General features: G+C 39.5%; 1 protein-coding gene across 2 annotated transcripts in view; it reads left to right on the forward strand.

Annotated features, from left to right (window-relative positions):
* TBR1 (T-box brain transcription factor 1) overlaps positions 1-6424 on the forward strand; it is a 10708-nt gene extending 4284 nt beyond the window's left edge. The window contains exons 5-6 of one of the 2 annotated variants that reach the window (XM_017547880.2): positions 732-793; positions 3919-6336. In XM_017547880.2, the coding sequence (XP_017403369.1) occupies positions 732-793; positions 3919-4777 (921 nt within the window). In that variant the 3' untranslated portion in view covers positions 4778-6336. Of the gene's footprint in view, positions 1-731; positions 794-3918 lie in introns of both variants that reach the window. The other variant, XM_037745601.1, reaches the window with a different exon arrangement.
* The last annotated feature ends 16597 nt before the right edge of the window (positions 6425-23021 follow it).

The raw sequence follows: 23021 nt of genomic DNA on the forward strand, positions 1-23021 counted from the left end.
TTTTTACATCTCAGAACTGATGGCTGAAATGAACAAACATCACTGTTCTGGGAGATCAAAAGAACATACACATTCATATATGTGAAAACTAGAATACATCAAATTACTGAGGGCTATGGATTGAGCTTTCTGGCACTTGAGCCTCTTCCAATTTTGCAAGTTTCCCAAAACTGATTTTAGTGGCTAATCTGACTACTAGGAATGATAGGGGTTTTTGTGTTTGCCTTTTTTTTTTTTTTTTACTTAAATGATAATATCAGAAATTAAAACATGCTTTTAAATCCAACCTGATTTAAGATGCAACTTGTGGTTTCTCAGGTTGTGAATCAGAAGTGACAAACGTTTTAAAATGTAAAATACTTAAAATAGTCAACATTTGGTGATGAATTCAAGTTCTTGAAGATTTTGGTCTGAATAAGTGCATTGTGTGTAACAGGCATTTTAAAAATGTGAGTTTGAATCAATTTAGAAAACACAGGAGAGCTCATTGAAAGCAGTCCTTTAGCTATAGGCATTATTAATTTAAACATGTTCTTCATAACTTTCATGGTATTTTCTCTTTTTTTCCTTTCCACCCAATCCCTCAAATTTTCAGTTAGGAAAGCCTTGCTATTTAATAAAATTGTAGGCCTTGAGCCCCTGTAAAAGTGGCAGATGATAGATTCTCAAACACCCAGTCTTCATGTATAAAAGGTGAGATAACATTCATTTTTTTTTTTTCTCTCTGTCAGATTACACAACTGAAAATAGATCACAACCCCTTTGCAAAAGGATTTCGGGATAACTATGACACGTAAGTAATTTTGTATCTTCCTTTTCAAATAGTTGTGGAATTGGGTTTTAGGTCAAAGGTGGATTGTTATGTACAAGGATTTTGAAAGCTGGAATGTGTGAAGACAAGATTGTTTTAGAGGATTTCCCTTTCTTTTTCTTCTTTCCTTTTTTTTTTTTTTTTTTTTTTTTTTTTTTTTTTTTTTTTTTTTTTTTTTTTTTTTTTTTTTTTTTTGTGGTGACCTTGTGGCTTGGTACACTTGTGTGGTTTTTGATCAGAGGTTTCCTCCACCTAATTTTAGCTTTCCTGTGTATTACGAAGTTGTTGGCGGGCTTCTGGGGCTGGCTGGCTGGCTGGCTGGTTGAGGAGGTTGCTCTGGTTCCCGGATGCGAGTGCTGTATGTGGTGCTGCAGATGCTCAGCTCAGATTGTCTATGTCTGAAACGGGCAATTCTGCCTAAAAGTGGATGTGGCTCCTCTGGCAGTTGTTAACAGTCTCCTTAGCATATGTGACTTTTATTTACCTATTTCCAAGTTTTGTGTAATAGCATTTACTGTGCAAGTTTACCATGGACTGAATAAAAATGTGCACCCATCACAGGCGAGTTTGTGAGCAGAACCGCTGTTACAGTCATTTTAGGCTTTCGGAAAAGATTCAGATGGTGTTGCTGTGTATTATTTGCAAGCTTCAAAAGAAAATATATTTCCTCCTTATTTTGTATCTAGGTGTGTTTTAATTAAACATGCTGGTGCCCTTTTCTTCAGGCCTCCCTTACCTATCTCTCTTTTCTATCAAAGGCTGTTCTGCGGGTGGGGGCAACAGTAGGTGTAAAGTGAATGCTTTCTGGGCTTGTTCTGCAATTCTCGCTCAGAGTCTATAGTGTCTAAGAGTTCAGATAGCATTAAAAATCTAAATCTGGATTGTGGGGTTCCCCCACGTTCTCTGACCATAAAAGGAAAGGCTACATACATCTTAATTTCATAGCTTACATTGAGCGCCTGAGACAGAGCTAAAAAGTTGAAGCTGTTTTTGATTAGCATAGATTAAAGGTGTGGAGAAAGAAACAAGTGACTGCCTCTATCCCATCTCCAAGCAGATACCAACCTTCCCTCCTGATACTTTCTAATAATTTAAAAGAGAGTCATTGATATTACTGCCTATAACCACCACATATATGCTTCAAAAGTACTCCAAAGGAAGCAAGTCTCATCAATATGATTCCCCAGAATAAAAACTTGGCTACTCTATTCCTCACAATCTAAAAAGGTGTGCTCAGCACAGAGGAAAGTGCGTGGCCCAAGAGACTAGAGATGTTGGAGGAGAGTCCTGTAGATTTTGAGATTTTAATTCTGTTGTGAACATCTGTTCAAAAACATTTTATTTTGCACAAATCAATTCAGTAATCCCAAGTGGGTGGGACCTGGATGGGCATCTAAACTGTACCTTTTGCAGACTGCTTTTTTCTTTTAAAATGTTGTGGTGATAAACAGAGAAGATATTTGCACCTTGCTAGTGTTCCCTTCCTGCCTTCCTCTGCTTCTCTTATTTGAAACTGGAATTCAATTTCAGGAGGGAAATTTTGTGCACTAAACAGAATGGACCTGAGCAGCCACAGCAAAACTCTCACGTACCCCTCCTCCCCCGGCTGCCTTCTGTTGGAAAAGCCACTCCTATTTGATCTTAAATCACTAAATTTTTTCATAAAAGCTTCTTTACCCCTACCAAAAAAAAAAAAAAAAAAAAAACCCTGAGATTTTTAGGGGATAAGGAAGAGTTGAGTGGTTTATGACACTCTCCCTTTCCCCTTTTGAGTTGGTTACTTGGGCATGACTCAATTTTGGAGAAAGAAGGAGAGGTATAAAGGTTCATGGGGTACTAGGAGTTTGCTTGGCCACTCACCAGGGAATCTCCTCCCCAAAGGATTAAGGTCTGACAAGACTGAAGCTCTCCTTCAAAACAGTCTGTTGACTAAAGATTAAAACATTTATGTGTGAGCTAAATAAAAAGGGAGGCATGTGTGCATGTGTATGAGAAAACACTTCTACCAATCTTCATCCAACCCTTGGTTTCCTCTCAATTCTAATGGGATTTTCTAGGCCCAGGGCCTAAAGTTAATCTTTGATTATTTTATCTAAGGTAATTCCCAAAAACACAATCACTGTCGGTGGTTGGGCAAGTTATTTAGCTTCCTTTTGCCTCAATTTCCTCATCAGTAAAGTGGGATAATAAAAGTTATCTAGCTCATAGTGCCTGGCATATAGTCAAGCTCCGTAAAGGTTAGCTATTATTAGTGGTCCATTGCATAGAGGAGGCTGACAAGTACACTGCAGGTTTGCCCCGAAGTTTTTTCCGCTAAGGGATCAAAAGCTAGGAAAAAAAGGTCAGAATAAAGAAGACCTTTTCTTTTAAGAGAATATTTCTTATTGATGACTACTGTTTCCGAGTAGTAATTTTTGTTTGTATTAGTAGAGGTGGGAGTGAAAGGTTCACACAGGGGAAACAAGACATTTAAGTACCGTGGAGGCTTCCAGCAGCAATCCTCGGGTTTCAGAACACGGCTGAGGGCCAGTCTTTGATGATTACTCCGTGCGCGGCTTTTTCCTAGGGGTTTCTGAAACACTCTAGAAAAAGGACAGAAATCACCTGAACAATCAAATGGACACAGGAGGTCTTAAAAGGGTGGAGGAGTGAGTACCTTGCTTAGTATTTTAACTCAGAAACTCTGAACGCAGAGGAAAGGCCCACTGGGCAAAGAGCATCTTAGTCCTCGGGTAAATCTGCCTTAATGTGTACACATGTTGGAGAAGTGGGATGAAAGCCCTTGCTTGTTCCCCTCTCTCAGTCCCCCCAGAACACCTGATGAGAGAGAACAAGAGAAGAGGGAAGCGGTTCCCTTGATGTTCTGTATCTTGCTCAGGTTCCTGCATAGACAGATTGCCTCCTTTATAATTCCATGATTTATTTTGGGAAGGATACGGGTCTGTGGCCTCTCGTGTTCTCCAGGAAATCCTGGACTGCAAGTTTGTAGATAGAGGGTGTGGGGGTGGGCGAAAAGTGGAGGTGGCCTTCCCTTCTGCCCCCACCCCCACCCCAAGGGACCTCCGCGCCACCCCTCGGCTCTCTCTCTCTCTCTCCCTACCCCGCAGGATCTACACCGGATGCGACATGGACCGTCTGACCCCCTCGCCCAACGACTCGCCGCGCTCGCAGATCGTGCCCGGGGCCCGCTACGCCATGGCCGGCTCTTTCCTGCAGGACCAGTTCGTGAGCAACTACGCCAAGGCCCGTTTCCACCCGGGCGCGGGCGCGGGTCCCGGGCCGGGTACTGACCGCAGTGTGCCGCACACCAACGGGCTGCTGTCGCCTCAGCAGGCCGAGGACCCGGGCGCACCCTCGCCGCAGCGCTGGTTTGTGACGCCGGCCAACAACCGGCTGGACTTCGCGGCCTCGGCCTACGACACGGCCACGGACTTCGCGGGCAACGCGGCCACGCTGCTCTCGTACGCCGCGGCGGGCGTGAAGGCGCTGCCTCTGCAGGCTGCAGGCTGCACCGGCCGCCCCCTCGGCTACTACGCCGACCCGTCGGGCTGGGGCGCGCGCAGCCCCCCGCAGTACTGCGGCACCAAGTCGGGCTCCGTGCTGCCCTGCTGGCCTAACAGCGCCGCGGCCGCCGCGCGCATGGCCGGCGCCAACCCCTACCTAGGCGAGGAGGCCGAGGGCCTGGCCGCCGAGCGCTCCCCGCTGCCTCCCGGCGCCGCCGAGGACGCCAAGCCCAAGGACCTGTCCGATTCCAGCTGGATCGAGACGCCCTCCTCGATCAAGTCCATCGACTCGAGCGACTCGGGGATTTACGAGCAGGCCAAGCGGAGGCGGATCTCGCCGGCCGACACGCCCGTGTCCGAGAGCTCGTCCCCGCTCAAGAGCGAGGTGCTGGCTCAGCGGGACTGCGAGAAGAACTGCGCCAAGGACATTAGCGGCTACTACGGCTTCTACTCGCACAGCTAGGCCGCCCCTGCTTGCCCCGGCCCAGCCGAGGCCCGGACCCCCAGCCAGCCCCTCACAGCTCTTCCCCAGCTCCGCCTCCCCACACTCCTCCTTGCGCACCCCCTCATTTTATTTGACCCTCGATGGCCGTCTGCAGCGAATAAGTGCAGGTCTCCGAGCGTGATTTTAACCTTTTTTGCACAGCCGTCTCTGCAATTAGCGCACCGACCTTCAACTTTGCTGTAAACCTTTTGGTTTTCCTACTTGCTCTCCTTATGTGGAGTTATCCTCCTACAATCCTCTTCCCCTCGTCTTTTTCTCACCTCCTCCTCTTTCTTGTAATGAAACTCTTCACCTTTAGGAAACCTGGGCAGTCCTGTCAGGCAGCAGCGATTCCGACCCGCCAAGTCTCGGCCTCCCCATTAACCATAGGATGTTGACTCTAGAACCTGGACCCACCCAGCGCGTCCTTTCTTATCCCCGAGTGGATGGAGTTGGATGGATGGTAGGGATGTTAATAATTTTAGTGGAACAAAGCCTGTGAAATGATTGTACATAGTGTTAATTTATTGTAACGAATGGCTAGTTTTTATTCTCGTCAAGGCACAAAACCAGTTCATGCTTAACCTTTTTTTTCCTTTCCTTTCTTTGCTTTTCTTTCTTTTCTCATACTTTCTCTTCTCTTTCTCTCTTTTAATTTTCTTGTGAGATAATAATATTCTAAGAGGCTCTAGAAACATGAAATACTCAATAGTGATGGGTTTCTCACTTTTCAATCCGTTGCATGAAATAATTACTATGTGCCCTAATGCACACAAATAGCTAAGGAGAATCCACCCAAACACCTTTAAAGGATAGGTGTCTGTTCATAGGCAAGTCGATTAAGTGGCATGATGCCTGCAAAGCAAAGTCAACTGGAGTTGTATGTTTCCCCCCACCTTCCTTCTAAATAGAATAGCTCGACATCAGCAATATTATTTTGCCTTATTTGTTTTTCCCCAAAGTGCCAAATCCATTACTGGTCTGTGCAGGTGCCAAATATGCTGACAAACTGTTTCTGAATATCTTTCAGTACCCTCTCCACCTTTATATGCTGTAAATCTTTGTAATGAATACTCTATTAATGATATAGATGACTGAATTGTTGGTAACTATAGTGTAGTCTAGTGAAGATGAATTGTGTGAGTTGTATATTTTACTGCATTTTAGTTTTGAAAATGACTTCCCCACCACCTAGAAACAGCTGAAATTTGACTTCCTTGGGAGAACACTAGCGTTAATGCAAGTAAGACTGATTTTCCCCTAAGTCTTGTTATATTTGATAAGGAGCATTAATCCCCCTGGAAATAGATTAGTAGGATTTCTAATGTTGTGTAGCAAACCTATACTTTTTTGTATTTAAAAATTAATGTGAAATATGCATCATACACAATATTCAATCTAGATTCCAGTCCATGGGGGGATTTTTCCTAATAGGAATTCAGGGTCTAAACGTGTGTATATTTTGGCTCTTCTGTAAATCTAATGTTGTGATTTTTATATTTGTTTCGTTTTGTCTGTGAACTGAATAATTTATACAAGTACACATTCCATTGAGAAACGTTTTGTTTTTTGCTCGTTTGTATCGTCTGTGTATAACAAGTAAAATAAACCTGGTAAAAACGCTAACTATGGTGTTTGAAAGCAGTTTACAGTTTGAAAATGATTTAATTATTATAGGTGATGACATTTAAGGGTTAAGGAAGACTAGCCCATCCCCACTCCAATATGGGCAGCCTGTTTAATGGAAACCACCTCCCAATCCTCCCTTAATTTTGTTTTATAGTACTTCCAGGAATTACTTTTTTCTTCTTATTTATAATTATTTAGCTACCTATTAGCCAAGTTTCACTTTTCTGCGCTCATTTTCTTTTTTCAGGAAAACATATGCACTTTTCTCATATTTATCTGATTCTCTCTGAAGTTGGAAATAATGCGAGCAGGAAAAGGAGGTTCTTTAAATAAGGAGTTAAACATTTCTTTAAATTTCACAGAGTAAGGCGGGAGACGTTGGCCGAAAGTAGGGTATAATTTAAATGCATGTCAAAATAGGATGTTGACCGCAGATTTAGAAAATTATGGTTGTATATACGAGGCCTTGGAGGTGAGTGGCGAATCTGTAAACGCAGACACAGAACGGCCTACATTTCTTGATTGGATGGTTTCCGAGGATTGGGCAGGGCAAAGACCCGTAGAACAAACTCGCGAAAGGGTCGTTTTTTAACAACCGAGCTTAAAACTGCTTCTGGGAGGTATCTGGGATGGGAGTAAGGGCACTGCTCTGTCCCTTCGGTAGTGGAATCTTGTGCCAGTCCCGTCCAGGCCAGATCCCTACACACGTAGGGAACAACTTCAGAAATGCGAAATTCCAACCTGGGGGGCGCTGCGTCTTAGTGAAGTCCGCAGAGCTTTTTTACCTCGTGGAGAAGCGACTTTTGTACTTTTGTCTCCAAGAAAAGGTGATCCAGGCAAGAGGCGGAAAATGGTTCCACCTTCTTGCTTAGTCTGTGCCAGCCTCAGGTTATGGGGCTAAATTTGCCTTCCACCTAGACATTGTCCTGTGTCCTCTCTGCAGTTTGACAGATGGAAAGAGGCCTCAAATTTCTAATTAAATTGAAAATTCGAGGGAGGATAAAACCGACTTGCCTTCCCTGGACAATTCTGCCACTAGACGGCGTTCCGTGGAGTTTTGTCTGCCACATAGAAAAGCGATGACTGAATTTCCTTTGTGTTTCTTTCCCCTCCTCACACCTAAGAACTAAGAGGACAAAAGTAGAAGACACGGTGCAGGTGTGGCAAGTGAAGTGGGGGAGTGCATTCGTGTAATCACTCACCCGACCCCGGCTGCGCTCCTCCGACCCAGCCGCCCACTCCCGCCTAAGAGGAGGAGCACGTGCGGTCTGGAGGTCGCAGGGCCGGAAGCCAGGGGTTGCCGGGCTGGAGGCCGCGGGGGGCCGCGCTCTGCGTTCCGCTGAGGCCGGGCCGCGGGAGGGCGGGAACCCGGGAACCCGGCTCTGCCTGCTGCCCTCGGGACAGTCACAGTGAGCAAAAGAGTCGGTGTCATGTGCGTAAACGAAGCTCTTAGGCGCCGAGGATAGATTTCACAGGAACGTAGTGCCTTGTTCCGAAAGACGCGCTTTGGTTGATATTAGGAAGTATTTTTAAAAAATTGGGGAGGTCGTTTCCCTTGCAGCTCCGCCACCATCTGCTGTGTGGACTGAGTCAGCGTGAGGTAAATTTGCAGCTTTGCGCTCCTCTCCGAGGCATTGTGCTTTCTTGTCCCTTTAAAACATGATCATTTCTCCTCGCTTCCAAGAAGTCTTGGGTGTCTGGTGAAGTGACACTGTCAGTGTGTCTGAGAGGCTGCTGCTGTTCAGAGGAAATCAGATGGATTTGGGAGGTCCTTTGGGAATCAAAGTTCGCGTCCCCAGTTTGAAGAGAGTTGCCTTTTCTCTCCTGAGGGCAGGGGTCAGGGGATAGCCAGACAGGAACGGCGATGCCTCTCCGTAAACTCAGATCTCCTCAGTTTTAACAGTGTATTTTCAAAAAGGGACAGGAAGTAAGAAGGTGGCAAGCGTGCGGCTAGCACAGTCTTCTGGCTGGTGCCTTCCCGCCACTCGCAACCCGCGCCATCTTAACTGTTTTTCAGTGTCCCCCGGGGTTGAGCGTGCGGGCGGCGGGTGCTGCTTGGGCCGAGACACGCTGCGGCCTGGGTTCTTAACCTTCCAGGTGGACGCCGCCCGTCGGGGTAGACGGAGGCGGGAACAAAGCGCACTGCGGCGAGGCTGCAGCTTGGCCCTGGTGCACCCGAGCTCAGAGCAGCTGGGACGGGCGTTTGGGAGCTCCCCCAGGTGCGGGGCCGCTCCTGAGGCCTGGGCCGGGGCTCTCCTGCTTTGTCGTCTGGCGGGCTGGGGCCCCCGGGCTGTCCCAGCCGGGGATCCAGGTCAGAGGTCCAGGCCGAGAAGCAGGCTGTGAGGCGCGACTGGAAGTCCAGGCCCAATTCAGGCTGCGGGTCTCAGCCGGGGTCCAGGCAGTCTCTGAGTACCTCCGACCCACCCCCCCAACCCCAGTATCGGGAGGAGAAGGGCCGTGACCACGTCTCTGGCCTAAGCCCGCAGCCTCTACCCGCTGCTCTTTCAGAGCCAGGCCTGGCAGCTGAATAGCATTTAGGACGTGGGCTCCTGTTTCGGACTAGCAGAAACTTACTGAACAGTTTGTTTCAAAAATCAGGTTGTTTCTGTCTTTTTAGGACCGACTTACATCACTGGAGCTTTTAAAATGTAGTAATTTAAGGTCTATGGAGAACTTTCTGAACATTTTATCCCCTGCAGTAAACATTTTCTTATAAATCTCACTGCTACAACTCTTTGTGACTTAACCTTTTTTGGGGGTGGTATTGAGTATTAATTTTTTTTTAGCACTGAGGCTTTAAAGGATGCTCTACTTTCTGCTTAAGATGCAGGTTTGGAACAAAAGTTTCATTGAATAGAGGCCGTTTATATTCCCCGAGTTTAAAATGCTTCGTAGATACTTGGACAACCTATGTGTTCATTAAGTGATATTTATAAAATGTTTGGCCTGTCCTATCTGGTGCAGCACCTTTTGTGTGTGCATATATCAGTTAATTTATCAGCTAGGCATTTGGGTCATAAGACTGGAAAAAACGTAGAACCCATGCTTTTATATGAAAACAAACTTATGAAAGAAACAGCAACAATTATTATTTTTAGACAAATGTGCTTATGAAATAGCAACTTTAAAGCTAGTGATCAATTTTAAACATATTTAATTTACCCTGGCATGTTGGCGATTGCTTGGCTAATTTTGATGTTTGAAAGAGTAATATTTTAGCCTAACATCAGTAAAATCAGTTTTTAAAAACGTAACTGAGACTTTTTAAGGAAGTTGGATATGTGTGATTTATTGAACTTAGAGTCTGAGTGCAACAAGATTTACTTTTGGACAGTCGGGTTTTCTTTTACCAGAACAAAATAAGAGCCTCTCAGAGAAGAGTAGGCAAAATTTTAGGCATTGCATTTTACTTGGTTGAATTTAGTTGCTCTGAGATTTGTGTGTTTTCCTGGTTCCCATAAGTTTGTATGTTAGGTTGCCACACATTAAAAAATATATTCACTTGAAAAAAAATCCCATTGCTTTCACAATAAAGTAAACTTGATGGTGTGCAAATCACTGGTCTCATCTGAGCTGATTATATCTTCCTTGCCTGTATTTTACACCCACAGTATGGTTTGCAGTGGTGTTCAAGGCATGTCGTGAAAAATTTGATTTAAATAGTTCTGTTAAAGCAATGAAAAAACCACATGGCTTAATAGACCTTCTAGTGATAGCTCCCCCTCTTACTATGCTAACTCTGAAATAAATATGTAATCTAGTATTAGGAACACGGGATTCAGAAGACCCTTGCTGGTAATATTTAATTTAATAAACATACTAACTGTGACATTATTAATGCAATGAAGCTTGTACTACAATCTGATTCTTAGAGGTTGTTTGACCTATTACTTATCACTAGATTCCTTATAAATATACCCAACAATTTAGAACTTGGATTGTGTATTAAAATTATTTTGAATTCAAATCCTTAAAAATATCTACATGACAGGGCATTCATTTTAATGCAAAGTATTTATATTTGGGTACCCTGGCATACCTTTTATGAGAAAGAAGAGGAAGTTTAGGAGGGGAGGGCATCTCTAAGGATATGTGTCTGGTTGGTTTAGTCAATATAGTTATTTTGTTCCAACATTAGTAGAAAAAATATGTAAGATTAAATTTTGGAGCAAGAGTTGACTATGTTTTGATGGTTACTAAGAAATGGCAAATTAAACTTTCTGATTGAAAAAGAAAACAAATCGTGCTTATATTAGGTTTAACACTTCTATTAGGTTTCTTTAGGTTTAGATTTCATACATCTCTTCATGTTAGCAAAAGGGTACTCTGTGGGTAAAAAGCCTTTACATTACAGTCTTATTTCAGGTGTCTAAAAAAAGAAGAAAGCCAACAATGTTCTCAAACCTCAGGGTCTTCCTAGCTCACATTTAAACTTTCAAGATGTATTTGTCATTTATTTTGCCATTCCTAGTATGAGAGGGAAGGCATTTTTCAATCTTAGGAAAATTCAGAAGCAATTTTTTGGTTCTCAGTTAATTCAGTTTCATCTTAAAAGTTCAAATTTAGCAAAGCACATGTTCCCTTGTTCATGCCAAGTGTGATAAAAACTAGTCGAAAAATAAAACCATTGCAAACAAGTAGAGCACTGCACTTCACTGCACACTATACAGGCCACATCATTTCTAGGACTGATGTCACTGCCTGCTGGGTTGCCATTTGTGGGCACATGTTAGTCTGCCTTTGAAAGCTAATAGAAGGCATTGGTATTTCAGTTATATATGTCTGTTTGAATTGTGTATGTGTTTTAAATATCCTCTCTGAGTTGTGATATGCACACCCGTGAACATTCAAACATTTGCCATCTTTTATCAACAAAAGGTTATTCTTTTTAGAGCTCCAGGATGTTATTTTCTCCCTATGCACTAGGAGATAATACTTGCTTTGTATCTAAAAGATGAATTTGCAGAACCACTTGTATCCCGTTATAATGTAGTCAAATTATAGGCTTCTTTGTGGAGGTACAACTATTTAATTTAATCTTTGTATAGACAATATTAAGCTATCACATAATTTTTTTAGTTCAGCATCCTTGACCTTACTGAATAAAATACATATGCATGTTATGTAGATTCAGGTTAGGCCATAACAATCAATACAGACATTTTATGAGAACTTCGCAGTTATCATACCTATTATTTTGAATGGCTTGCTCAATTGAGAATTTACTGAAGGCCGAAGTATTGCTTCTAATTAAGTACGTTTCAAAAGGTGGAGTATTTTTATAACCGAATGTGTTTTCGAATTGCAAAATTATAATTTCGGAGATAATTTTTACCAAATAATAGCAATGTTTACTACCTAGCACCTTCCTTTGAGAAAATAGAAACTATAATGAGGACTCATCCTTTCACAGTTTACTTACCATTGAACGCTATATATTTTGTTCAAATAAAATCTTTTTTTCTACCGCTGTCTTAATTTGCTATTTTCTTAAAATGACTGTGTTCTTAATAATTCTTAGAGTTCATTCACCTTCGGGATTCACTCTTAATTTATGCTTTCATTCTGCTTTGTTCCTATGGAGAAAGGCAAAAAAACTTACTGACTTCCTTCTCAACAAATTTGTTCTTTCCTCTTCCAACTCTGCTCTCTCTTTGACACTTATTTTGCCCTTGTTGACTCTCTTGCCAACAACTTTTTTTTTAACCTAATCTTTTTTTTCTCACACTACCACCCTGAACCTGAATCTTTATAGAATCTATGCCTGATTCATCAGTTTGTTTATTTCAGATCAGAACTTTTCTATTTTCCCCAAAAGCAATTGGGGGAAAAAGCAGTATTTTGGGACAAACATTGGGTAGAATATGTTTTTCTATTGCACCTCCCTACATTATTGTACTTTTTCCTTATGAACTTCTCTACTCACATCATCTCTTGATAGTCATTTTTCCATTATCTTGTTTCTTTTTGTATTTGTGAAAGGACAACTTGATATTTTTGTCTCTTATTGGTATTTCTGTTATGTTCTTTACACATAACATTTTTAGCTATGTGAGGCACTGCATTTATCCCTGCTCTCTTTTGTTGTACTTAGGACTCATGTTTCAATACTTTCTTTGATCATTTTCAATTCAGCTTTCTCATGTGCACGGACATTACAGTCTTTCTTACTAAGTTCGCCAGTGTCCTCTTAACCAAATGTAACAGCCTTATTACAGACTAATCTTTATTCTCTTAGCTATTTAAAAATCATAATTAGCCGTTTGGGTGATTGAGAATCACAGATTCTGCAACTCCTTCATTTTCCCCTTTTTCTTCCAGCGTTTCTTGTATGGTTCTCTTTTTGCTTGCTCATTCATTCATTCATTCATTTATTTTATAGGTTTCCATAGCGTTTGCTTTTCACAGGATATGTCCTCATATGGCTCTCCTAAGAAAACTTGCTAGACATGTGACATGTGATATGGAAGAAAGGTGGAGGAAAGAAGATCTGGTAATGTTTTTCTGAATACATCTTTTCAACCCATTTTCTAACAGCCTTCCCCTACTCCATGGTTTCTTATTTCTTGTAGCCTAATACATTTTTCTGGATTGCCCTTCCTTGAACCATCTGATGCCAATTCACTTTCTCTTTACTCTTCATCTAAGTTTAGCATGATGAAGATTAAGAGTAATTTTTTTAAAAGCTAAGTTTTTTTAGTTAATATTAATTTAACCCCTTGAGAAGATTGCAGAATGAAGTGTATGTGCCGCTATTAAATACAAAGGGTTTTTATAATTACCTGCATATATCTTATTAAGTAAATACATCACTGTCACCCCTTTTTCAACATAGACACAAAAAACAAAGTATGAAACCTAAGAGATTCAGGCCTTGCAGCTCATGAGAAACAGTTTTACTTGCATTACCACTTCTTTAGAAAATTCTGTTCCTAAGTTTACACTTTAAAGTGACATACATTTAAAATTTTATTTTAAATTCTTTTCCTTTAGGGTCATATTTCAAAATATAAATTGTGTGTGAGTGTGTGTAATGTGTATGTGTAATAGGATGATGAGTCTGGAGAATAAGAACATAAAATCAAGAAAAGCAAATAGGGGATTTTTTGATACTCCCTACATTTTGCTTTTCTAGGTGCTGTCATGACTGCTCTTTGAGGATCTTCTGTTAGAGTCTGAAGTACTCTTTCACTAATCTCCTATTTATGCAAATAAATATGTACTTCCTAACATTAGGATCAATAGTCTTTAAATTTGTTATTACTTAATTTGCACATAGTACAATTTCCATTTGAATAAGAAGTTGGTAAAAATGCCATATCAAAAAGCATTTGTAAAACTGAATATTTGTAGTTGGTGTCATGGAAATTTAGTATGTAAGATACCCGTATTAAATGAGTTTTGAAAATACAGGTTTCAAAGCAACTTGATTCCTATGGTATAGTGGAAAACAGTGGGCATGAATAAGAGGCTTTATTTCTATGATTTCCACTATCCTCATTTGTAAAATGAAGTTATAATTAATCTTTCAAATACCTTCCACACTTAAATACTGTGCTTTTTGTGGACTTCTGACTGCCTATGCAGTTTTGAGTTCAACTTTCTGAGCTAGGTAGAACCTCTAGAGCAGTGGCTTTCAAAAATTTTAAACTGGGACTCACAGTAATAAGCATATGTACATGCACACAAACAAAAGTTTCACAAAATAATGTTTACCTGTATCACATTTGATATACTGTGATTTTTTTTTTGTTTAATTTCATTGAAAAGAAAATTCTCGTTATGAACTAGTAAATTTATTTCATGATTTTCTAATACACAGAGAATTGAAGTTTGAAAACCACTGCCATAGTGATACTGTTAATTTAACGAGTCTAGAATGTTGTTTTCTCTTAGGTCTCTACACACATATATTGATATTTTTAGAATGGTAGACTATACATGTTAGCAATCGTGGGAATCACTTTTTATGTAATAACACACTTGAGTGTGATTGGGAGTAAAGATGGAGAAACTGTTCTTTACAGTATTCCATGATTATCTGCAGGGTTTTTTTGTTTGTTTTTGTTTTTTTAAATCATTAAGGCATCTCTCTTTAAGATTGCTTTATTTTATTTAGGACTTTTTCTTATCTTTATGTTTCTTTTTTTCACTTCAGATTTCTCTCCCTTTTCTCTTTCTTTCTCTGCCCCCCACCATGCACTGCAAGCATACTGATTTATTGAAAATCAAGGTGGCTTCTGGTCATGGGGATAAACAGGCCCACACTTGGTGTGGTTCTTTGCATGAACTGCCTCCTTCCCTTTCCTGACACTAAGGCACAACTGAGTGGAGGGAAGAACTTAGCAGCAACTTCTCCTATCCTCTAGGTCAGTGGCTTCACCTTTGAAACACCAGGGGAGTTTAAAAAATTATCAGTCTCTCTGGGTTTGGTGGCTCACACCTGTAATCCCAGCACTTTGGGAGCCTGAGGCAGGCAGCTCACGAGGTCAAGAGATCCAGACCATCCTGGCCAACATAGTGAAACTCTGTCTCTACTAAAATGCAAAAAAATTAGCTGGGCGTGGTGGTTCATGCCTGTAGTCCCAGCTACTCGGGAGGCTGAGATAGGAGAATTGCTTGAAGCTGGGAGGCGGAGGTTGCAGTGAGCCGAGGTCATCCTACTGCGCTCCAGCCTGGCGCCTGGCGAAATAGCGAGACTCTGTCTCAAAAAAAAAAAAAAATTGTCATTCCCAGATTCACACCCCATCCCAAAGAAATCAGGAAATGAGCATCTGGTGTTGAGATGCACATATCTGTACTTTTTAAAGATTCTTAAGATATTCTAGTGTGCTGCAAGTCTGGGAGCCACTCTGGGTTTTTTGTTTGTTTTTATAATGAAACAGTAGGTTATTTATTTATTTATTTATTTATTTTTACAGCTATTAATGGTGGCATAGTAGTTTATAGGTAGTTTTTTAATCCTCTCCTTCCTCCCACCCTCTACCCTCAAGTAGGCCCCACTGTCTATTGTTGCCATCCTTGTGTTCATGTGTGCTCAGTGTTTAGTTTCCACTTACAAGTGGGAATGTGATATTTGGTTTTTTGTTCCTGCACTAATTTGCTTAGGATAATGGCCTCCAGCTGCATCTATGTTGTGCAACGGAAATTTTTTTTTAATGGCTATATAGAATCCCATGATGTATATGTGCTGTATTTTCTTTATCCAGCCCACCATTGGTGGGTATATAGATTGATACCATGTCTTTGCTAATGTGAATAGTGCTGTGATGAACATACAAATACATGTGTGTTTTTGGAAGAATGATTTATATTCTTTTGGGTATATATGCAGTAGTAGGATTGCTGGGTTGAATAGTAGTTCTGTTTTAAGTTCTTTGAAAAAACTCCAAATTGCTTTCCACAGTGGCTGAACTAATTTACATTCCCACCAGCAGTATATTAGCTTTTCTTTGTAAGCTTGCCAACATGTTATTTTCAGACTTTTTAATAATAGCCATCCTGACTGGTGTGAGATGGTATCTCATTGTGGTTTTCATTTGCATTTCTCTAATGATTTGTCATGCTGAGTGTTTTTTAAAATATGCTTGTTGGCTACTTGTGTGTCTTCTTTTGAGAAAGTGTCTGTTCATGTCCTTTGCCCATTTTTTAGTGGGGTTGTTTGTTTTTTGCTTGTTGTTTAAATTCCCTATAGATTCTGGATATTAGAATTTTGTCAGATGAATAGTTTACAGATATTTTCTCCCATTCTGCAGGTTGTCTGTGTACTCTGTTGATAGTTTCTTTTGCCATGCAGGAGCTTTTTAGTTTCATTATGTCCCATTTGTGTATTTTTTGTTTTGTTGCATTTGCTTTTGGAGGCTTTGTCATGAATTCTTTGCCAAGGCCTATATCCAGAATGGTATTTCCTAGGTTTTCTTCTAGGTTGTTGTAGTTTTAGGTCTTACATTGAAGTCTTTAATTCATCTTGAGATGATTTTTGTATATGGCATAAGAAGAGGGCCAGCTTCAATCTTCCACATTATGGCTAGCCAGTTATCCCAGCACCATATATTGAATAGGGAGTTCTTTCTACACTGCTTTTTATTGTCAATTTTGTCAAATATCAGATGGTTGTAGGTGTGCAGCTTTATTTTTGGGTTCTGTAACCTGTACCATTGGTCTATGTGTCTATTTTTGTACCAGTACCATGCTGTTTTGGCTATTATAGCCTTGTAGTATAGTTTGAAGTCAGGTAGCCTGATGCCTTTGGCTTTGTTCTTTTTGCTTACAATTGGACTGGCTTTGGGGGAATTTTTTTTTTTTTTTGATTCCATATGAACTTGAGAATAGTTTTTTCTAATTCTGTAAAAAAAATGATTTTGGTAGTTTGATAGGGGTAGCATGGTCACCTTTTAGAACTGGTTGTTTATCTCCTTGACTGTAAGAGAAAAGTGACCTGGAATACATTGTCTTCTCACTTTCTGAATAAAAGAAGCATTTGTACTCTTTCTCCAGTTCATCATGATAAAATATGATGATTACTGCTGTATCTAGAAACTCTGCAGTCATTCATGAGGTGGCCTTTTTCTAGATAGACTGAAATTGGAAGGTTGTCTATAAGTAATGTGTGTTTAACATCTGATGTCATTCTCAAAAAATTAATGCCAGAGCATCAAGAATAGTTTTAATCCATGGAACAATACAGAATTCTAATGGTAGGAAGTCTGTATAAGCAATGCCATCCATATACCATATTTTAATTCAGTTATACAGGGATTACCTCTAAATATGTCAGATGGAAAAATATCTTCCTCTTAAAAATGCTTCCAGATACAAGCAGCTTACTCAGATAGCTTCATAGTCCATGGCAGCCTCCCAAGTCATTCATTTTTAAGTAGTTGCATCTATTTGAGTCATGATGTGAATATTACCTAGCAAACTGAGTCACAAATTAATTAATGCATTTGAGAAGTTGTTGTATTTGGTATATTGTAATAGAAATATCAGAGAAGATTTGTATTCTTGTTTCATTCAGATTCAGGATTCACTAAAATATGAAGAGTTATTATTGCTATTATTATCCCTAGGAATAATAAGTTAATATTAATTGATTGCATTTGTGTTTTACATAATATTTAATATATGGAAACATTATACCATAACTAGAAGATAGAATGCAATGAGAAACACAATTGTAGAATATGAAAACTCACCAGCTCTAGGATTCAAAATGGTTAAAATTCAAATAGGTAAAAGGAAAATGCTTGGTTAAGTATACTGGGATTTTCTAAGCTTACAGTATTAGAAAAGCCATATAATTTTTGTTACGTACAAATATTTTAGTTTATACAATCTTTAGAAATCTTCAGGTTCTGGGTTTTAAAATAAAGGAGAATAACAAGAAGAAAAGTTAAAGTTATTGATTCTACTTAATTTTTACACTACATAATACCCACCACTCCAAATGCAACATTTCATGTAAGCTGGAATTAAGTATTTATTAATGTTCAAGAAACTAGGCAGTCATATGATCATGGCTTATTATAGCTTACTCCTAAATTTAGAAGTGTTTCCAGATTGAAAAGCAGTAAAAGAATTAGAGAACAAATGCACAGTTTTTAGTTTGTTCCTTGTTTTATATTTAATATATATTTTTGAAACTAGATTTCATTATCCTAATCATACTGTATTGAACCTTTTAAAAGAGTAAAGTAAGATTGTGTTAGAATCTTTTGAAATCCCTAAGTTTTATTTGTGTAATTATATATCTTTTTTTTTTTTTTTTTTTTTTTGAGACGGAGTTTCACTCCTGTTACCCAGGCTGGAGTGCAATGGCGCGATCTCAGCTCACCGCAACCTCCGCCTCCTGGGTTCAGGCAATTCTCCTGCCTCNTGCAATGGCGCGATCTCAGCTCACCGCAACCTCCGCCTCCTGGGTTCAGGCAATTCTCCTGCCTCAGCCTCCCGAGTAGCTGGGACTACAGGCACACGCCACCATGCCCAGATAATTTTTGTGTTTTTAGTAGAGACGGGGTTTCACCTTGTTGACCAGGATGGTCTCGATCTCTTGACCTCGTGATCCACTCGCCTCGGCCTCCCAAAGTGCTGGGATTATAGGCGTGAGCCACCGCGCCCGGCCTGTATAATTATATATCTTTTGTTTGTTCAATTGACATACTTTCTAGAAATGATATGTAGTCAAATTTTTATTATTTAGGCATTTCCTGTTTCCGAATTATCTGTGTACATTGCTTCTCACTTGTTCCCATCTGCCAAGCTTTTGATTACTTTTACTTCTTATTTTTACTAGACAAAAAAAAGATAAGTGTATAGTAAAAATGAAATCTGTGTATTAGTAAATATAATTTGGCAAGAAGGGGGATACAAATATTTCTAAAATGAAATCTTTGTACTAATACATTTCATTTATTCTTGCTTTTTTGTTGTTTTGAACTACAATTAAACAAAAAGATCCTAGTTTATTTATTTGCAAACTTCAAGCAACATTGCAATAGTTAATTTCATAGAAATCCTAGTGAAGATGTTCTTATCAAGGTGAACTAAGACAGGAATACCTGACTGAAAGCTCAAGATTTCTCTGCCAGTAGTTCCAAGGTCTTGCTGATAGATCTTGAAGCTGATGTCTGACCACTCCTCACTTTTCCTGTGACTTGCCAGTTGAGAAAGGAGCAATAGTGGACAGTGTTACACTCCTATTTCATGTTTTTGTTTAGGGTTATTGTGATTTAGATGAATTTCCTTTCTCTCCTTCTATCTCCTTTGCTTTTATAACTTTGAGAAATGAAAAGTAGCTTGCTTCATAGACAGATAAAAACTTTAGGATCCTTTATCTGACGATATAAACTGATAGAACAAATGCTTTCTATATGGATTTATTTTGATTAGCAAGCCTCTGTTAATTGAAAACTATGATTTGAGGCATTATATAAGGCACCATGGAGATTGTAAGATGAATTAAATATAGATTTGCTATGATTTGTGAAAATGCTGTATTGCAAGATAAAAAATGGTGAGAGTAATGGGGTCTAGAATAGAAGCACAGGAAAAATCCTATGGAAGCCCAAGGGAGGGTGTAGTTATGTCTAGCTGAGAGAATTATGAAAGCCTTTATGATGTGATATTTGTTGAGGTTGGACTTGCAGATTTCCTGGGGTGGAAAGGCATTCTGGGCAGAAAAAACTCATAAGTAAAGTCTATGAGGTAGGAAGCAGAGACCTATTTGAAAAATAGGTTTTCATGCTTGGGAAACACAGTGAGTAGAGGAGGTAAAAAGAAGGTAAGATTAGAAATCTAGGTGCCATATAAAGGAACACTTCAAGTGTTAGGTTAAGATAAATTGGACCTCTGATCAAATGGAAATAAGAGTTTGATTAAACTTAATTGACTTTTATTATGAATTCCAGTACTGTAGAAGGAACAATGTGAACTACTGCACAACTTATATTTCCCAATTAGTATTTTTAGGATTTCTTTTATTTTCTTTCGTTTTTTTTCTATTTCTTTTGAGATAGAGTCTTATTCTACTACCCAGGCTGGAGTGCAGTGGTGCAATCTCGACTCACTGCAACCTCCGCCTCTGGGTCACTGCAACCTCCGCCTCTGGGTTCAAGCGATTCTCCTGCCTCAAACCTCCAAGAAGGGGGGACTACAGGCGTATGCCACCACACCTGGCTAATTTTTGTATTTTTAGTAGAGATGGGGTTTCACCATGTTGGCCAGCAGCCTGGTCTCGAATTCCTGACCTCAGGTGATCCGCCTGCCTCAGCCTCCCAAAGTGCTGGGGTTACAGGCGTGAGACACCACGCCTGGCTGGGATATATTGCTAATTCTGAACACATTGATCTCATTATGTTTTAACATCTTCACCATTACGTTTTATGGATAAACCACACCTAACTTAACTACTTTCTTGCTTAAGTACATGTAGTTGTTCCTAGGCTTTTCTATTGTAAAAAGTGCTGTGTTGTACATTTATCTCTGTACTGTATACTTGTGTTAGATATCTACAAAATATGATTTCTATAAGTGGAATTTCTGGGCTAAAGGTCATATCAATTTATAGTTGCTCCATAAATATATGAAAATTTGTTTCCACACTCCCTCAAGAGTTCCAACTATGTCAGTCTTGACATAATTAAAAATTTGATCACATTGATAAGATTAAAAACTGGCATCTAAAATAGGAAGACATTCATTAACTAGGGAACATATAATGATGAGAGATATGTAATCCTGGGCTGGGATGGTATAAGAGAAAACTTACAGGAATAATGTGACATATCTTTCTAGATTGTTTTTACTTAAGGATTTGGGAGGAGTACATGTTAATTTCATTTTAAAACAAGTTGAAAAATATGAACGTAGAGTTTATGTTATTTCTTTTTTATTAGCAAAAAGGAATACTTATTCTATTTCACTGTTAATATATCTGACAGCACTTTACAAATTGGGAAGTATTATACAAATTTTATTACTGTGTTAGCCAGCAACAGGACATAAAATCTCTTTCACTTCTGAACCAAACCATCAATATATAAGAAAAAGGAATGAAAAATTGTTTATTCAAATGTTTTGATAGAATTACTATATAAACAAATCAGAAGGTATCATAGTTAATACCTTCTCTTTTTTCTGCTTCTTTCTTTTCAGTTCATAAGCAAACTTTTACGTTGCTTTCAGTAACTTCATTGTAATATGTGTTTGTTACACATTTTGCTTTTAATGAAAAAGCCATTTTTTACAGTTGCAGGCATCAATTTCTTTTTTCTGTCACCATGTAGTTTACATTACTCTCTTAACTGGCAGATGAGCTAAAGGGAACAGCTAAAAGTACTTAGCAGAACCTTGGAAAACAGGACTCTAATTTCCCAGCAAAATTCCATTGACACCAATAAAATATTTTTTGACTGTAATTTTTGCCATAATTGTGTACACATTTCTCATATACTCAGTTCTAATTTAAGCTTACTTAAATTTATATTTAAGATAACACATTGGGGCGAGGTGCTGTGGTTCACACCTGTAATACCAGCACTTTGGGAGGCCGAGGCCAGCGGATTGCTTGAGCCCAAGAGTTTGACACCAGCCTTAGCCAGACGGGGTACCTGTAGTCCCAGCTACTCGGGAGGCTCAGGTGGCAGAATCGCTTGAACCAAGGAGGTAGAGGTTGCAATGAGCTCAGATCACACCACTGCACTCCAGCCTGGGCCACAGAGACCCTGTCTTAAAAAAAAAAAAGATAATGCATTTAAAATAAAGAAGCACTAAGACAAGATCATGAATTTTCTGTCTGTATTTCCCAGGGAGGACAGTGATCAACAGAACTCTTTATCAAAATGTGTTGATATGTGTAATATAATAAAACATGCAAATGTGGAGCTGTTCTGTTGAAGCAGGGTGAGGTCCCTGGACTTCTGGTCATGGGGCCTTTCTCACTCGGTTCCTCCGGGGACTCCTGATGTGCCTCCAACAGTATCTAGGTGATTGGGAACACAGTGCAGGAAAAATGTTCTTTTAAGTGATTCTGATGCCCCTGCTTTTCAGGAAACATTAGAGAAAAATTCCTGTTGCTCAATGGATTAATCTGTATTCTTCTTTGTTCTAGGAAGACAGTAAATCCTGAATCTGATAATATGAAAAGCTAAAAGCCCAAAGTTTTAGGTTCTAGGTTTCTTGGTGAGGCAGACAGGTCTTTGAACTTCACTTTTTCATATTGTTTATTGATTTCCATGAGCTAAGCAAACATAATAAGAAGTTACCTCTGTGACCCTTGAGGAACTTTTCTATTGTGATTCATTGATCCTTTCCCTATGAATTTCCTTTAAAACTTGAGACTTGAAGGAAATTTTACAACTGGACTAGATGCTTTGGGCTCTGCTCCTGACTTACAGGATCTCCGAAGCCAAAGTAGTCATTCTGGTGGTAAAGCTAAAAAAGAACTCATTTTAAAAATAGTGATCATGTGTTTCCGAGATAAGTAAAGCTTTGGTGATTGGCTTATTGATTCATTCTAAAGGTAGATTTATTCCAGAATTTCTGCCTTAAATATTCTGTTGTAAGAATACAACTTTTTAAATGATCATGCTACAGATAAATCTGGTCACATAGCCAGAAAGCAATGACATGTGATAGATAGACTAAAGCCACTAATGCCAACTCTGTGCATTAAAATTGTGTGATTAGATCCAAAAGGAAGCTAGAAGTGCCATAAAGTGCTCCAATTGATGTTCAAAAATTATGAACTCAGATCAAATTGAAAAGGTTTTATACATTTAAACTTCAATGTTCTTGTTTTTTGTCAACATTCTTTAGCACTTTAAATTATTGTAGTAGTTGTTAACAATAAGCAGAGGACTCTAACCTGGAATGTTCTGGATAATCCTCCATATATCCATCAAATTAGTGTCCTTGTTTAATGCCACATCTTAAAAAAGTATCAAGTAAACTGTATTTACTTATGGACTTATTTAGAATTTTTAAAATGTTCTTTTTACCTTAAATTAATGAATGGATGGGGAGAATTGGTTATTCTGCATTTTCTAATGAAGTTCATTGCTTCTTTTTTTTTTTTTTTTTTTTAAACGGGTTTTTC

This window comes from Cebus imitator, unplaced genomic scaffold (genome assembly GCF_001604975.1).
Source record: "Cebus imitator isolate Cc_AM_T3 unplaced genomic scaffold, Cebus_imitator-1.0 Scaffold10, whole genome shotgun sequence".
NCBI classification, from domain to species: domain Eukaryota; kingdom Metazoa; phylum Chordata; class Mammalia; order Primates; family Cebidae; genus Cebus; species Cebus imitator.